At 36.2% G+C, this 18,333-nt stretch overlaps 1 protein-coding gene across 2 annotated transcripts; it reads left to right on the top strand.

The window, feature by feature from the left end:
- Positions 1-6,437: 6,437 nt before the first annotated feature.
- On the top strand, positions 6,438-15,559 carry LOC107821720 (AT-hook motif nuclear-localized protein 10-like). 2 transcript variants are annotated; one of them, XM_075246259.1, is made up of 5 exons: positions 6,438-7,585; positions 7,739-7,791; positions 11,581-11,754; positions 14,712-14,870; positions 14,958-15,559. In XM_075246259.1, the coding sequence occupies exons 1-5, from the start codon at positions 6,889-6,891 to the stop codon at positions 15,213-15,215; spliced, it is 1,341 nt and encodes a 446-aa protein (XP_075102360.1). In that variant the 5' UTR covers positions 6,438-6,888; the 3' UTR covers positions 15,216-15,559. The 2 variants fall into 2 exon arrangements, with proteins under 2 accessions (XP_075102360.1, XP_016503656.2); XM_016648170.2 differs by having other exon boundaries at positions 6,450-7,585; positions 11,623-11,754.
- The last annotated feature ends 2,774 nt before the right edge of the window (positions 15,560-18,333 follow it).

Genomic DNA, 18,333 nt, shown 5'->3' with positions numbered 1-18,333 from the left:
CTTTAGAGAGGCAAGAACACACTAGGAGCAAGGAGAAGGATTCAACATCACGTTTTCCCTTCTTCTTCCTCTATTTTCATTATTGGTTATGAATTATAGTATTATAGTTTTGTATACTATTATAAATAGCTAATTTATTATCTAGGGTTTTGATGGAACCTTTTGGAGGATGAATTATTATTATGTTTTTGTATAATTGAGCCGTTGGATTTCTCTACTTGTTCAACTACATATTTGTTGTTGTTGATTGAATGGCCATCAATTAACTGTGCCTATTTAGTGTGTACTGCTCGAGAGAGAGTACATATTTAGGTAGTTGTTGAGCAACATCAATCCTAACATACGTGAGATATCAATACGAAGTGTTTAAAGGCGGGATTAGAGATAACAAAACCTTGGTGCGATCGTAGTGAGCGGTGAATTAGTGACAGCTAGTGTAGTTCGAGAGAATACATCTAGTAAATTGTGGTAGTTGCTCGAGAGAGAATTACGACACCCGAAGTACTCACGATCGGTAGAGAATACTTAGGCGAAATTAAAGGAGATGTGGCATGAAGGATTCTGACAATTGAGAAAATCATAACTCTAGACCTCCATAATCTTGTCTCCAACCCTTAGTATCTCTAGTTATTAATATACTACTTTAAGTTGTTAGTTAATTAGTTAGACATAAGAATCTTAATATTTATAACTTAGAAATTGTTTGAGCTTGTCTACTCAGTGATATTAAACAAATGTAGCTAAACCTTAGTTCTCTGTGAGATTTCACTCCGGACTCTTAGACCAGATTATATTTGCAGCGACCATTTATCCTTTTTAGGACTAGATTTGGGCGTGATCAAATTTTGGCGCCTTTGCCGGGGAACTAATGGTGTAGTTGTAGCGGTACATGTTACTAGGTTTCAAGTTTGAACTTTTATTTTATTTTCTAGTATTTGATTTTTTTATTTTAGTTTTTCTTGTTAATTTGAGAAACATGACATTGTTGAATTATGAAAGTTTTGATGTTGGTAATTCTACTGTTGAACTTCCTTGTGTATATTGTGGAGGAAACCACCTGTGACAAAATTGTCAAAATATTTTTAAGAACGAGTTATGTGCACCAACTCAATCTTGTATGTGGAATGTATGTAATGTTTGTGGTGGTCAAGATAGTCACTTTTATGGTTGTGCTTATATGTCTTATTCTCCCCCAACCCCTTATTATGATGGTTCTACTTTTTCTTGTGAGGTTAACAGGAATAAAGAACCCGGGGAAGCTGACCCGAAGGAGATCAAAGATATGTTAAAGTGTTTCACAGAATAAAGTAATGAGAAACAACTGCAAATACAAAGGCTATGTGATACTATCCAAAGGCAAGAGGCAACTACTCATAACCTGGAAGTACAAGTGAGTCAATTAGTTGAAACATTTAATGCTCAACAAGCTGATATTGTGGATAGTAGCCAAAAAGAGCATGCATTAGATGTAGAAATTGAGATGCTAATGGAGGAGGTCAGAGTAGAACACCAACAATCTATCCAACCAGAATTTGAGGATGTATATGTTGAAGAAGTAATACTAGAGTCATCCAAGAACATTGAGGATACATATTTAGTTGACTCTAGTGTCATTGGTATTGAGGATGTTGACAGTCCCACAGTTCATGTAGTTGAGCGCATTGGTCCATACTCCAAGTATTTTTCTACATTGTGTTTGGATGATAATATAGAAATAGAGTCATCCGAGCCAATTGAGGAGTCAAGGAATGAGGAACAAGGTGTCAACATTCTGGAATTCTTCTTGCTAGAAAGTCAGGATTACACACCTCATCTAAAGGCCAAGAAGTGCAGAACACTACATTGTTTCCTTGGGAAAGTTAGATTCGTTCCACCACCCCAGGAGCATAATCATAAGCTTGAAGCAAAACTTGGGGTTCAATTCATAAGCTCGAGGTGGAGGCAAAAAATAGTTTACGTCGTGCTGCGGCATTAAATCAAGCGCTTGTTAGGAGGCAACCCAGCTTTACTTCTTTTTTTTTTTTTTTTTTATTGCATTATTTTTATAGTGTTGTTTTTTATTTCTCTAGGAGCATGGGAAGCAAGGCTATAGGAAAAAAGCAAATGTAAGTAAGATGGTTAGAACTAAGTTGGGATGCCCGCACAAAGAACCAAGTATGGGAGAAGTCTGACTACCCCATGAGTGGCTAATGCTTCGGCTTTTGGCCTACCAGGTAGTTTATTTTACCCTCTTGTATTTTTGAGTGTGCATTGGGGATAATGCACAATTTTAAGTGTGGGGTAAAGAGACTGTTTGAGTGTTCCTATGCTATTTTAGTTGTGTTATTTTATGTGTGTTGAAAAACAAAATCAAAAAAGTTATTAGGTAGAAATAATCCCTCTTGGTTTTTCTTATAGCCACGGTTCTTTTCCAAGGGATGACTCTTTGAACCGGGTAGTAGTTTTTTTTGTAGGTAGAATTTTCAAAAAATTGTGTCTTTTCCCAATGATAGACTTCCTAGACAGTTTTCTTGAGGGTTTAAAGTCCAAAGAAAAAAAAGATTTTCATTTTTTTTCATTTTGAATTGATAATGGAATGGGGAGAACTTGAGTATCTATGCATTTTGACATGTTTTATATCGGGGCTTAGGTCAGGAGCATTTGAACAAAGTACTTTCTTCATGGTCTTAGTAATTACATGTCTTGAAAATATGTGTGGCTTTCTTTTGACACCGAGGATCATCTTTTGACTCTTTCCGTGTGCTTAAATTTTATGATGACTGTGCTAGTTGCTTTAACTTGAGAGTCGGGTCCAAGCCGTCCTGAGTGAGTCATGTGCATTGTGTGAGGTGAGATTTTGGTGTATTCTGTGCCATCCTTGCTAGTCTAGAACTTGCCCCCTGTGTAAGTCAAAGCAAAATGATTAAGTCTTGTCAGTTTGGGAGGTGATATAGGCTTTCTTTGATTGACCATTTAGCCTATTTGCCTACTAGTGCTAATATTATCTATAGTCACCCCTTTTGAGCATGTAGACCTTTTCTTTGGCAACCACATTACAAGATGAACCATCTTTGTTTTTAATCAAATCTTGTTAAACCTTTACCTCCGAAAGCACTTAAGTAGCTAGAAGAGTAAAGAAATTGATTGGGTAGCTTTTGAGTGAAACCATAGAAAGGCCGACAAGGTGCACTTGTAAAAAAAAAAGTACTAGCCAAAAATACCAAATTAAGGAGAGTGAAAAAAAAATAACACCTCCTATATCTTTGTCTGGGCTAGTAAGTATCTATATGTTGACGTGCTTAATAAAGAAAGGCCTAAATGTATATGGTTAAATGGCAAGACATTGAAGTGGTCATGATAAGAATGTGCTTGGAAGAGAAATGTAGTGTATTTAGGAGGGTTAGTCATTATTTTCTCAAATATATCCTACTCGTTCCTTAGCCTACATTACAACCTATAAAGCCCTACTTGATCCTAGACTTTGCGAGCTTAAATTAGTGGAGACTTACACTAGGGGCAAGCCTATGGTATGAGTTTTGGTGGCATAAGAGTTTCTTTGTGAGAATGAGAAAATTCTTCTGATTTGAGAGTCCTTAGACTATACTTGAACTTATATTTGAGTGTATGGACTATTTTCTCTATGGTTTGTTAGTGAGAGCACATGATTTACAAAGGATTGGTAGAGACCTTGGTTTTTGAGTTGGCACAAGGAGCGAGTCATAGTGTGGAATGTATTAGAGTCAAGTTTTAAGGCGAGTATATTAGAAAGAGTCACATGAATATTTTAAATGATCTTGGCATGGGTTTAAAACTTGAGAAAAGGTATGAAGAGTGCATATGCTGGGTTCTAAGCGTTGATTTAAACTATTGTCATTGGTGTGATGCTTGAATATATTTCGAAATGTGTTTCTTGCACATGTGCTTAATTTTGTTGCTCGCGGACGAGCAGGGGTTAAGTGTGGGGTGATGATAAAGGGTGAAAAGTGCATATTTTTTAGTATGTTTGTATATTATTTCTTATGTGAGTTGTGAGAGTTCACACCATTTTTGAAGTGAAAATATGCTCATTACATGTTTTTTATATGTAGGAACAAACTTATATGGAAAAGGATTAAATAGGAGAAAAATTGGTGAAAAAAAGAGCTGAAGAGAAAAGTTTCGGAAAGCGAAGCGACTTCGCTTCGCTAGACAGGGACCGTAGCAGAAGAAACCAGGAAAGTCCCGGACAGCGAAGCGAGGTTTACTTCGCCAGGCCGGGACAATAGCAAAAAAAAATTAACTTTTCCAATCCGAATTAGGAGAAGGAAAATTCGCCCCATACAAACCCTAGTCGCTATAAATATATTCTAAAATGTAATTTTGAAGGGAGCTACTATTTTGGAGAGAGAGAAGACTTTAGAGAGGCAAGAACACACTTGAAGCAAGGAGAAGGATTCAACTTCACGTTTTCCCCTCTTTCTTCCTCTATTTTCATTATTGGCTATGAATTATAGTATTGTAGTTTTGCATACTATTATAAATAGCTAATTTATTATCTAGGGCTTTGACGGAACCTTTTGGAGGATAAATTATTGTTATGTTTTTATATAATTGAGCCGTTGGATTTCTCTACTTGTTCAACTACGTGTTTGTTGTTGTTGATTGAATGTCCATCAATTAACTGTGCCTATTTAGTGTGTACTGCTCGAGAGAGAGTACGCATTTAGGTAGTTGTTGAACAACATCACTCCTAACGTATGTGAGATGTCAATACGGAGGGTTTAAAGGCGGGATTAGAGATAACGAAATCTTGGTGCGATCGTAGTGAGCGGTGAATTAGTGCCAGCTAGTGTAGTTCGAGAGAATACATATAGTAAATAGTGGTAGTTACTCGAGAGAGAATTACGACACCCGAACTACTCACGATCGGTAGAGAATACTTAGGCGAAATTATAGGAGATGTGGCGGGAAGGATTCTGACAATTGGGAAAATCATAACTTTAGATCTCCTTAATCTTGTCTCCAACCCTTAGTATCTCTGATTATTAATATACTACTTTAAGTTGTTAGTTAATTAGTTAGACATAAGAATCTTAATATTTATAACTTAGAAATTGTTCGAGCTTGTCTACTTAGTGATATTAAAAAGATGTAGCTAAGCCTTAGTTGTCTGTGAGATTCGACTCTGGACTCTTAGACCAAATTATATTTGCAGCGACTGCTTATCCTTTTTAGGACTAGAGTTGAGCGTGATCAGTTCTCAATTCGAGTGCAAATCAATATTGAAATAATCAAAAATACTTTCTTTCCTTCAAGTCAAAAATCCTCGTTTCCATCATTATGATTCTTTGATTCTAAGGCAAAACTGATGATAGATTCATGTTATAATCATATAATCGAGTTGGGATTAGTAGCCCATCGTCGTAGATGAAAAACTCTTCCAAATTTACCTAAATTCGAGCTCCCTGTATGAAATAAGCTCATAGTACAAAATATGGCTATTTATATAAGAAATCTAAGAATCTGCTGAAAAATTAACCCTACACTCTTACGCTATGCATCGCATCAGGTCTCTAACTTGCAACATTTTTGGTTAAGTTGTGATAGCAATGCCATCCTCCAGTAGAAAGGTTAACTCTTTGTACAATGTCTAAATGACAAACGATTTGCACCTCTAAAAACTAGACTCAAATGCCTACAATTCTTTTTATTTATTAATCATCCCTGAATTAGCTATATGTTGGAAGATATACTTGTGAAGCGAGGCCAAATGCAGCAGGTTATGTTTCAGCAGCTCAAAGCTTTTTCAAACTTGCTAAAAACGTGCTGAAATTTACCCGTGTCGCTCGAGTCTCCTCCAAACCATCCCGACAAGTCCAAATATCTCTTTATGAACTTATTCAAAGGCTCTAAACACAAAGCAAAACACAACAACTCAAAACGAAGATTAAAGTCAAACTTATGAATCCTTAAGTTCCAACTTCTATGCAATGGCGCTAAAATGCTCCCTGGCTTCTCGGGTTCTAATTCGAATATATACGTACAAGTTCAAATACATCATATAAACTTATTAGAAGTTTCAAATCATGAATAAAAGCGTGAATACATAAATTGAGGGGTGAAGTTGCTTCTTTTAGCCTTTAATCTTCCAAATAGCAAAATAGTGTTCCTAAGTCTTCCCGAATCCTTCGTGATCCAAATTATGCATACCCACAAGTCATAAAATATCACACAAACCTACTCAAAGTCTCAAATAACATAACAAGATGCTAGAATACTGTATGACCTGTTGGATAGTTACATCTTGTGAGAGTGAATGTGCAATTATAGTGGTTGATGATCAATTTTCTTCTATTAGAGAGGTAAAATGTTGATCGGGGAAAATGATACAACTGAAGGTGCAAGAGAGATCATTCGAATAGTGTGATTTTTTGTCTTCTTTTTGTGAGTGTTGTAGGAAATATAAGTGGTGGAGTACTAACGGTAGTCTTCAAGTGATGTTTTTCTAGAGTGGAGAGAATAAATTGTTACAATTACGGCTGATTTAGAAGGAGTTACTCAGAAAAATGATGGTCAAATCTGGACTATATCGCAAAGTTTTGATAAAATGACTATTTGTTGTGGTAGTTTGCAAAGACCACGCAGTCGCCAGACAGATCCGCAAGCACAAAAATAAAAAAATCCCATAAAACCCTAAAATTCCCATCTGCGTCTTCCCCCTTAGTCCAACTTCTCCTCCGCTTTTCAGTGTTTCCACCATCTTCCCCCCCCCCCTCCCCCCTCCCCCTCCCCTTCTCTTTTTCTTTCCTCATTTTGTACTCTCTCACTCCACAGTAGTAGGTATTCAGTGCACAGAAACAGTACCTTCCCCCACCCCCTCGATTACATTTTTTGAAAACTCCCTTTTTCACCAGAATAATTCTGTGTTCCATGGATTCCCAAGAATCACAAGCGGGTCACCACCAAAATCAACATCATCATCAATCCCCACACCCCCATCTTCATTCTTTCCCTCAACACCACCAAAGCCAACACCACCAACAACAACATACACCGCCACATGGCCATCCTATGATGATGGCACGACCCCAACAACAACATCAACCCCAACAACACCCACAACATCAACATCCACAACATCAACAACAACAGCACCCACAGCAGCAGCAACAAGCCAACTCCTATGCTGTATCCAACAATGTTCCAACACATAACAACAACAATTCTTCTGTCATGATGCAACAGCTTCAACACCAGCAGCACCAGCACCAGAACCAGCAACAGAATTCTGGGTTCCCCTTTAATTCAGCGGTGAATACTGCTTCTGCTTCTGCAGTCCAACAACCCAATCTTGATTACTCAGATGCATCATCTCCTAGGGCAGCTACTACTGGGTTCAGCATTGAGCCTGTCAGGAAGAAAAGGGGCCGACCCAGAAAGTATTCTCCTGATGGTAACATCGCTTTGGGTCTCTCTCCTACTCCTGTTACCCCTATTTCTTCTGTGGTGCCGACGAATACAGATTCTGGGGGTGGTGGTGATGTGGAGGGTACATCTTCAGAGAACCCGTCCAAAAAGGCCCGAGGAAGGCCTCCTAGTTCTTCAAAAAAACAGCTTGATGCTTTAGGTATATATACAGTATATTATTGCTGTTGTAATTTGAGTTTTTACTTGTTTGTAAAAAAGAAAAAAAATACTGCCTTTTTCGGTTTCTTGAACTTCTTTCTACAATTCAGTTTGCTTGCAGTAAGTGATTCTTGGGATTCTTGATGGTTGACAGGTGCAGCTGGAGTCGGCTTTACGCCCCATGTGATCACAGTGAATGTTGGGGAGGTATAATTTGTTCATTTGTTTTTTATTTTCTTTTTTGGTAAGTATGTTATGTTGTTTTTACAAAACATGCTCATTAACCTACTGAACGTGTTAGGAGGTGTCTATCTACACTGTTATATGCATGTTTTACACTGTGTTTTTGCATTATAATGACTTTGCGACAAATATTTTTGGAGAGAGTGAATTCTTGGTACAGAAGCATCTGTTTTTGGTGAAATTGCAAACTCCCCGAATTGACTGAAAGGAAAGTCGCATTTCTGTCTCCTTTGAGATGCAAATGAGACAAAAATGACCAACAATCTTGTTGGAGATTTTTATAGCATAGAGAATGTATGCATTTATGTAACTGTTGCTACGATTTGAAGATTTCATTGGTGAAAGTCAACGATTTTGCTGCACACGAGCTCAAGAGGGATGTAGTCATATCAGTGTAACATGAGAAGTAATTTAGTTGCTCCTCCTTGAATGATATCCTTGATCCAAAGGGTTGGCGGGATTCATCTTGGGACTTTTAGATCTAGGATTGGCCATGGAGCTCACAATATCATTTGAGACGTGCTTAAGCCCTGAACCTAGGTGTAGAGCAAGCTGAGTGGTTACCTTGTTTAGTTGGCACATTGTTGTTATGAGTCATAGCTTTGTCATCTGAAGCGAGGGTAGCGCTTTATAGGTGAATCCTTGCGCTTGATAGAGATGTGCGCTTCAGACAATGACTCTCAAGGTAACCCAAAGGAGAAGCAACTGGTTATTCGAATCTCAACGTTGAGAAGTTGAACTAATATCGATCGACATCATTGTATTTTGATGCTAAAGTTAATTATTTTACTTGCAATTTCATTACTTACTCCGGTCCATAATAAGTGACTTTTTTACCTTTTAATTTTGGTCTAAAACAAGTGTCCTTTTACATAATAATCAAGAAAGAATTCACTTTATTTTTCCAAATTTATCCTTATTTACTTATCCCTAGAATGTTTCTTAACCTACTCCAATTTTTAATGATAACACTAAATAGGTTCAGCAATTGATGTGCGCTAAGTGTGAGAATAACTTCCTCACATTTTTATCACATTCTCAGGCTGATTGCCATTAATATAATTAGATTTATGTGTTGAGAAATGACTTGAGAAGAGAAGTTTAAACATAGGCGGATGTAGTGTTCTGGGGATGGGTTCAACTGAACCCATAACTTTCGACGCGGAATAAAAATTTGTATGTAAAAATTCATCAAAATTGCAAAAGTAGTAGATATGAACCCATAACTTTAAAAATATAATGGATTCAACGCTAAAAACCATAAAAGTTGAACCCATTGGGTTTAAATACTGGATCCACCGCTGAGTTTAAAGGTTTATTTGTTGCTTCGCTAAGTGCCACTTTAAGTTGGAGTATAATAGAGCTACGGTAAGTGCTACTATAACTACTTACGCAAATTTTAATTGAGGGTAGTTTAGTCACAATACCTATTTTTTTCTAGGAGTTAGTATTTTCTTAATGGATGTGCCAAAGGTAAAAAAGTCACTTATTATGGACCGGAGGGAGTATTATATTTCTAAGTTCATATTATTTTGCATTCTTTAATTTTCTGTAAGTTGTGTGCTTCAATTCAAAGAAGAGTGCGTTTTACTTCTCGCTTTTTTGCTTCAAGCCCCATGAGGCTTGTCGCTTTTTCACGATTTTTGCTTTTATAAACATTGGCTTGGCACTTATTGTAGGCACAATGACGCTAAGGCATGCGCGTCACGTGCCCACAGGAGCTGACCTATGTTTTGTCTTTTTTCTACGAGACTAGATGGCTATTTCATGCAACAATATATATAAGAACCATCAAGGAGATGATATGGATGGATATGATAGTGATTATGAATAATATAGTAGAACTTTAATATAAGAAATCTTCCTGGTATTATGAATTAACTTAAATTTTGCATTGTTGAAGGAAGGGGAAAAAGATCCAGATAGGCGATACAAATAAGTTGGGATTAAGTTTTATTCATGATCTCTTGTTTACTTTAGGACCAATGTTTCCAGGAGTCTTGTCATCTTGTCAGAGATTTATATATGCGGTAGAGATTATAAAGAACTTCTAGTGCTTTTTCTTAAATTATATTATATAATATTGGACTGTTAGTTTAAATGGAGTGACATGGACAATGATGTTTCATATAGCCCCTTATAAAAAAAGATAGTTAACTCAATGGCAGTAACCGGTCAGTATAATAAGATGTGCATGTGCTAGGTTAACCTGATATTACCTGAATACCAGCTTTTGATCCGACAAATGCTTCAATCTTTTTCCGTTCCTGGTCAAACCTGTATGTTAACAAAACAGGTAATCAGTAAAAAGACAAAATCTTAACTCAAATGTGACACCTTAATTCTTTTTACTCTAGCGATCACAATTTGTTTGGGATTGAGGCATTGTTACGTATCTTCTGGCTTGAAGGTTACTCACCCCTAAGGTGTAGTAATTCTACTACCAAATCCCCCTACCTGGTGTGCTTTTGCTCCCTTGGTCATTTGAACCCTAACATTATGGTTGGAGATCGATGATCTTTGCCACCAGCTGGAGTGCTTTGAGAGGTATCCTGGGCATTGGGAAGGTAGGCTTTTCACACTGGTGTCTTGGGAACGCAAGAGGTGTAAATATTGCACCAGGAAGTGGTTGGGGAAATTAATTAGTTTATTTTTTCGTTTTTGGGGAAGTATGGATTTGGAAATAACGAACTAATTTATGCTTAATCCTGTAGTCCTTGTTATTTGGAATTAATCAATTTACATTACATTATCATTTGAACCCTAACCTTATGGTTGGAGATCGATGATCTTTGCCACCAGCTGGAGTGCTTTGAGAGGTATCCTGGGCATTGGGAAGGTAGGCTTTTCACACTGGTGTCTTGGGAACGCAAGAGGTGTAAATATTGCACCAGGAAGTGGCTGGGTAAATTAATTAGTTTATTTTTTCGTTTTTGGGGAAGTATGGATTTGGAAATAACGAACTAATTTATGCTTAATCCTGTAGTCCTTGTTGTTGTTGTTGTATTTTATCTCATTCTGTAAAGAATATTGTGTATAGAACTTCTTGTTTTGGTTGTGGAAATAAGTAGGGTTTCCAGCATGTTGTTTCGACGTCATTGGTGGTTGACATTGTATATGACCAGTTTAAGAGTTCAGTTGACCGGTTGCAGTGGTAAGGTTCAAGTATGTCAATCTTCGTTTGCTTATTCAGTCCGTTTTTATAATTTGCGAAAATTACTTAGTTTATATAGCATTTTTATTTATTTTGGCCAAGGTTCGTATCCTTGACTCTAACTTGTTACTAGAAGTTACTTTGTTCTTTTTGATATACATGTTGTTTGGGAGATCTCAACTATTTTAATTGTGAATTAGTATTACGAAAATGGTAGGGTATACTTTTCAGCATTTGATTAGACTTTTGAATGGGTGGCTTTTAACAGATAGATTGCATGTGCCTATCTAGATTTATGCAAAATTGTTGCACCTTGGTTTGTATGCTGCAAAATCAAAAGAATTGGATAGGTTTTACCGTTTTAGACATATCTTTTGAGAAGGTGCACCTTTGGTAGATGTACATCTTTAATTTTTGCTGCCCATGGTTCATAGATTTGTATCTACTAAAGGGCTTGGTGGTGGGGTGTTTTTTTATTTTTTATTTTTTTTGTTACGGTTTTGCAGAACACTGATGCAGTTTGAAGCCTTTGTTTTCTAGCTTTATCTGTCTTTGTTAAAATTGACTTCTAATAAATTCCTAGTCCTGTGAATCTTCAGTTGGCTGTTCAATATGATGCGAATCTGTTTCCTCGTCTTCAGGACATAGCATCAAAAATAATCGCCTTCTCCCAGCAGGGGCCACGTACAGTTTGTATACTATCTGCAAATGGAGCCATCTGTAACGTCACCCTTCGCCAACCAGCAATGGGAGGTGGCACTGTGTCCTACGAGGTTTGTATGCATTTGCCTTTAAGACAATTTCTGTTTCATTATCTTAGTTCATATAGTTTTACCTATCGTGCCTGTGCACCGGAGTTAATGGGAGCCTGTTCTAAAGTATCTGCTTTTCCATCTTATATACAAACTTTCACCTAACATTTTTAATACTTCTTGAAAAATTGACTCTTGACGTAGCATAGTTTGGAATATTTCCTGTAGTCCTTGCTAAGTTTATTAGTTTGTTTAATTGAATCCTCTTTTAAATGATTGTTAAAAAACTATTGTGAACTGATACCATTTTTTGGTCCTTGTTATTGCCTGATTACTGATTAGAGGTTTGTATGAAACACATTAGTTACCCTGAGAATCTTGATTTGTGTCCCTGTACATTTTTGAGCACATATCTGTCAGGTGGATTGATAACAAATACGGAGTTTAACTATAGAAGTGTTTGGTAATAGAAACCACATCTCTTTTTATCTGCTTTTTAATTCAATCTTTCCTCTTTCTTCTATTTCGTGTTAGACCTAGTCCTTGCTTTTCATGCGCAAGTTTGTGTGATGGATGTGGTTTAAATGGGTTGAAACACTGGAAAGTCTTCAATGGATGGTAGTACACTCATAAATGCAATAATGCTTATAGATTTGTTTCTTGAGTGGCCTAGTTATTTGTGGGCAAAAAGCAAAACTGTTATTGAACAGTACTTTAGTTTTATTCTGAGATCTATTTGATCTTTTTATCTCAGCCGTGAAACGTTGCTCATCTTCTTTGAGTTGGAAAACAACTTGGACTATATATAGGACATGACCTCAGCTTTGCAATACGGAATTAGCCATTGAGAATGAAGATCAAAATTCTTTTCTGTTTCCTGTTGTCAATTTGTTTGACTTTGACATTTCTATTGTCTTCATTTGTTTGATATTTGAGATAGGTCTTATTTCAATTGACCTTGACTGCAATGGAGAGTAGTAACCATTGATACAATTTTGGTTGCTAGAATTAGCTATCTATTTAACCTTGCCAATGATGGAAAGATAAAGGTGCATTTTATGCCATAAAAAGATCGCTTTCTTAAGTTCTGTCTGAAGGATTGTCTTAAAATTGGATCCACTCTCTTAGGTCGCTTTCTTTAAGGAGATTGATAAATCTCTTCCCTAAAGCATCTTTTTAATTCTCTTGCAAAACTTAGGCAAACCTTTCCTTAGTAGATAACTAGGACTGACTACGTTAAAGTGATAGTAAGGGGTGGCGGAGATTACTATGTCACTATAGTGTTTAATTTGCTATCTGCGTCCTTCAGTCCTTGCAACATTACTTTCCAGGCTAACAGTTGGTTAGACTGTAAAAAAAGCAATTCGCTTTGTTCGATTGCAGGCTTACAGAAACTGGCCTTGAAAATAGGAGATTTAATAGTTTATGATGAGCATATAATTAAAACTTAAATATTTTATAATCAAACAGCATGGGTCAGGATATTTATGGGTAGGTTTTCTCCCCTGGGCATACTTGTGTTTTCTAACCATAGGTAATAATTTCCATAGTGCAAACAAGGTTTATTTAGCGCCAATCATTTCTTTAAGAATCATTATTTGCTTGCGGTTCCCTTATAATTTTTTTTATTTGCTCGAGGTTCTGTTAAGCCCAGTTAGGCGAAGCCATTGAGAGGTAAAAGCATGAAATAGAGCTAGTCAAGTTTTATTTTTGATGCTTAGAGAGCTTTAAAGTTGCAGTCGAACTTGACCTGCTTAGATATATATTTGAATGAGCTAATTTAGCTGATCGCAAGTGAGCTTCAGTTGATTGGTTCTGTTGTGCAAAAAGGGCAGCCTGGTGCACTAAGCTCCCGCTCTGCGCGGGGTCCGAGTAAGGGCCGGACCACAAAGGTCTATCGTACGCAGCCTTACCCTGCATTCCTACAAGAGGCTGTTTCCACGGCTGATTGGTTCTTTTGTGCATAGCTCTTAAATTATGGTTATACTTGGCTTGCTTAAATTTGCCATTCGGAACAATGCAGAAAAAGGATCATTTGTGTTTAGACATAAACAAACAAGAACAACAAGAAAAATATTACTCTCTCTGTTTTAATTTAGATGAGGTAGTTTGATTTGGCACGAAGTTTAAGGAAAAAAAAAGACTTTTGAAATTTGTGGTCTTAAAAGTTTAAGGGGTAAAAGTTTTGTGGAGCCATGACATTTGTGTGGTTATAAAAGCTTTTCATTAAAGGAAAGATGGGTAAAATGAAGAGTTTAAAGTTAAATTATTTTCAATTGTAGAAATGTGTCATTCTTTTTGGAACGGACTAATAAGGAAAGTGTGTCATCTAAATTATTTCTTTTCACGAAAGAGGATTCCATCCTTTTACACAAAAGTTCTTCAGAAACTTTGTGTTTTGGAGCCTTAAATCGCCAAAGGATAGAAAGTGAAAGAGAATGGATAAGTATTGTGGAAAATGGTGGGGTAGTTAACTTTTATATTTACCCATTTGTGAATATGGGTTAAATGGGTTATTGACCCATTTGGTGAGTAGGTATGGGTCGGTTAAGGGTTTATGTTAAAATGGATTAACACATTCCATCAATTTTATTAAATTAATTAGAGGATTAGGATAGCCGCATCAGATTTCGTGCCAAAATTTGCATCTTCCGGCCACATTTATATTTATTTTAACTAGGCTTTAGAAAAATGATTTTTAAGTGACATAAAACGCAAAGCGTAACTTGAATGACCATTAGTGAATTTTTCGCTTACTTTGTGCATATGATCATGTGGAGCTTAAATGGAATCTTAATTGATCAATGTACTTTTCTAGAACATGGTGTTGCTAACCTGATTGTGAGTGGCATCGGATGAGTTAGGTTGTTGGCTTGTAATACACAGAATTATTTAGTATATTACCTATACTAATAATCTCATATGATATATGTATATTATTCTCAACAAGTAATCTCATGATATATTTTAATATGCAGGGCCGATTTGAAATCATCTCCTTGTCAGGTTCCTTCCTGCGGTCGGAAAGTAATGACAGCAGCAGAGCAAGTGGTCTAAGTGTGTCGCTGGCTGGTTCAGATGGTAGAGTATTGGGTGGTGGAGTTGCAGGAATGCTTATGGCTGCCACGCCCGTGCAGGTGCTGTTCTATCTACCTTTGTACCCCTCCCCTCATGTGTGAGTGGACTATATGTCATTAATAACTGTTTTTTAAGTTCATGACCAGGTAATTGTAGGTAGCTTCATTGCAGAAGGGAAAAAGCCAAAGTCTAAGGCACCATCTTCGACACCACCATCCAATATGTTGAATTTTGGTGCTCCAGTCACAGAAACGAGCCCTCCTTCTCAAGGTGCCTCAAGTGACTCATCTGATGAAAATGGCAATAGTCCTTTCCACCATGAACCAGGACCCTTTGGTAATGCTGGCCAACCTATGCATGGTATGTCTATGTTTGCAAATATGGGCTGGCCAAAATCACTGTGAAAAATGCTTCCTTAGTTGACATGACATTGCCAACGATATTTGACTTTCTTCATTCCCTACAATAGAGTTGGCAATATATTCGCGATGCTAACAGAGGCAGAGTATAGGTGTTTCTTGAGTTCTCGACTTGAGCTTATTTTCCTCCACCCCCCCCCCCCCAACCCCCCCACCTTTCCCCACTTCAATATTTTTCCTTTTGGTATGTAGTTGATTTGTACTAGCTGAGGTAAAAAGCATGGCTGATTTCCAGAAAGCCATTTTCATGGTCGCTTAGGTGACATTTGGTTGAGTATTTGTTTTAACTTTGTAACTTCTTTTAGGAATTACTTTCTCCGTTCACTTTACTTGTCCACTGTTGACTTTGCACACCCCTTAAGAAATAATTCCCCCGTTCACTTTTACTTGTCCACTTTGTACTTTTCATGTCCCTTAAGAAATAATAATTGTAGTATCTATTTTACTATATAACTCCTAATAATGATAGCATTTCAAAAAGTCTTGGGAAATAATTTGGGGAATAAGTAGTTATAAGGGTAAAACAAGAAAAAAAGATTGTCTTTCTCTTGATTTGCTAAAATGGACAAGTAAAAGTGAATGCATTTTTAGTTTAGTGAACAAGTAAAAGTGAATGGAGAGAGTAATAAATAAAGTGTATAATTTATCATGATACCCATATTAATGGGTGTAGTCTTAATTGATTTGGAAAAGGGAAAAGGGTCAAATATACCCCTCTACTTTTGAATATTGTGTACATTTAACCTCCGGTCAAATTTACCCCTACCGTTATACTATCTGGCTAAATTTACCCTTATCATCAACAAACATTTAAAAATTACCCCTTGATCGTTAAGTAATCCTAAGTCTCCCAAATTCTTTTTATTTAAATCACTTGTTGTTCTTCTTGCTTCATTGTTTTTAGAAATTGCTAAAGTTACTAGACTACAAATTATTCATAATTTGTTTTTAATTACCAATGCACCCACTTCTCTTCTTGTAATAATGGGTTTGAAATTGGTTTAAAATTTTATTTATTTTTGAATCATATACATACAGTAGAATTCAGTGTTTCATTTATTTTGTATTGCAACTGATCATCATGTATGTACATGTATATTCAAATATATTTTGTCATTGCCTGATTAGTATAGAGTTAGATTGATTAACTTAAGAGTACACAATGTGTAGACATTTGATTAAATCAAAGTTGAATTCGACAATGTAAAGTCTACGAGGAACTTCAACTTCAATCACTAATAATTGCAAAGTCTCCATACATTTGGTGCAACAAATTCATTAAAATTGGGATGTTGTAAATACTTTTAGAATTTAGAAAAGCTACCTAATTTAGATTTTTCAATTTACTATACTCTATTTAATAACAATTGTATTATTTAATATTTTTCTCTTATTTTTTTTTTTCCAATTCAGAAAGTAGGTGAATGCCAATTATTTCGAAAATAGTGGACCAAGAAGAAGAATCAGTATCTTAATTAAAATGATTTGGGAGATTCTGGGTCACCTGCGGAGTACGGGGTAATTTTTTAAAGTTTGCTGATTGTAGGGGTAAATTTTGCTCGATAGTATAACGGTATGGATAAATTTGGCCCGATAGTATAACGGATGTTAAATGTAGACAATATATGAAAGTAGATAGATGGGTATATTTGACCCTTTGATTTGGAATGAGTAATTAATGTTAAAGGCAAAATAGAAAAAATATTTTTTTTTCTTGATATGCGAAAAGTGATTAAAAATAAAAAATTATTTTAAAAATACTTCATAACTAAAAGTTAACGGAGAGAGAGTACTTGATTAGAAATTCTTGTAAATGGATGGAGTAGGATATGCACTTTTCATCTCTTATCCTCTCGTTAGCTACTAAGATTATACAAATTAATTCCTTTTTCAAATTATTTCCTTTTTCGAATTCCAATCATGATGAGTAATCAACATGCTCACCAATATGATCTAGTACTTGAAATCACGTTTCTTTTTAGTGAAATGCTAAAAGCTAGACAAGTTTTACCTGGAATTGAGAATCCCACAAAATCTAGTGGATCTTAGTTAGGATTTCCGATTCCATCTTTATAACGTGCTTCCTTGTCTTAGCGATTTAGAAGAAATGCAAAATGACTGTTTCCCCCTCTATTTGCAGAAGAATTAACACTAAATTGATAACACACAATTGACCTTTATTGCTCGTAACACTAAATTTGTAACTTTTTAGTTATGCAACTAGAAAAATTTAAATTAAACAAAATTAAGATTCAAAACTTACCTTGTTAATATTACTCCATATGTTATGTCATGCGTTCTACTCGGATAACCGATGCTAGAATATAACGAGTTGTGGCAAAGGTAGCATTAAATTAATGGGTTTAACTTAATCAAATATTTTTCACATGGAGTATACATGCGTAAAATCGCTAAAATTTCAAAAAATGTGTGTTAAATTTTGAAACTAATTTTAAAAGCGTAACTGGTTCAATAATAAGAATGTAGAGGTTAAACCATCAAATTTAAATTTGAATTCGCCTATGATAAGACCGAGCTAAAACCGTACCCGCTAGCGCTAAGGAAGGTTGTATATGGGTAAAATCAAGCTCGATATTCGATCGAGCTTCCGAACTCCCCGATTAGACCAAGGTCGAAATATCTGTGATCAGGTGAAGTCAAGCTCGAAGATCGATCTGACGCCAAACATCATCGGCCAAGATCAGCACATGGTGATTATGATCGAACCCAAAGCGTTGTCGAAGTTAGCCACCGAAACCATCAGATATACCCTAGATTTTATCGAAGGCATAACCGGTCCTTTTTCCAACGGCCTCGAAGAAAGCTTTGCCAACTCATCCGACAGGGGTCTGTAATTCTCGCAATTAACCAGTCATTATGGCAGAAATCACGGAAAAAGGGAACCAACGTCCTTTTGCCTTTTATATAATAATAAAATAATATCTTAAAAGGTAGATCTCCCCTAATATTTAAAGGGGATTTGACAATTCATGAGGGACATTGTAATATATACTGATAAGCAATATATTTTTCAAGCTCCTACTCTTCGATATTTTTTCTGTCAATAAAAGTGTATTCAACTCAAGGGTGGCTCGCATTCCGA

This window comes from Nicotiana tabacum, chromosome 23, assembly GCF_000715075.1.
Source record: "Nicotiana tabacum cultivar K326 chromosome 23, ASM71507v2, whole genome shotgun sequence".
NCBI classification, from domain to species: domain Eukaryota; kingdom Viridiplantae; phylum Streptophyta; class Magnoliopsida; order Solanales; family Solanaceae; genus Nicotiana; species Nicotiana tabacum.
The sequence above is the reverse complement of the archived record's forward strand: the minus strand, read 5'-3'. Positions and strand labels throughout refer to the sequence as shown.

What these genes read in the sequence shown, in the direction of transcription:
- LOC107821720 (XM_075246259.1), top strand. Translation starts at nt 6,889, where the DNA reads ATGGATTCCCAAGAATCACAAGCGGGTCACCACCAAAATCAACATCAT. An exon ending in AAAACAGCTTGATGCTTTAG is followed by an intron (nt 7,586 to 7,738) that starts GTATATATACAG and finishes GATGGTTGACAG; the next exon opens with GTGCAGCTGGAGTCGGCTTT. An exon ending in GTGGCACTGTGTCCTACGAG is followed by an intron (nt 11,755 to 14,711) that starts GTTTGTATGCAT and finishes TTTAATATGCAG; the next exon opens with GGCCGATTTGAAATCATCTC.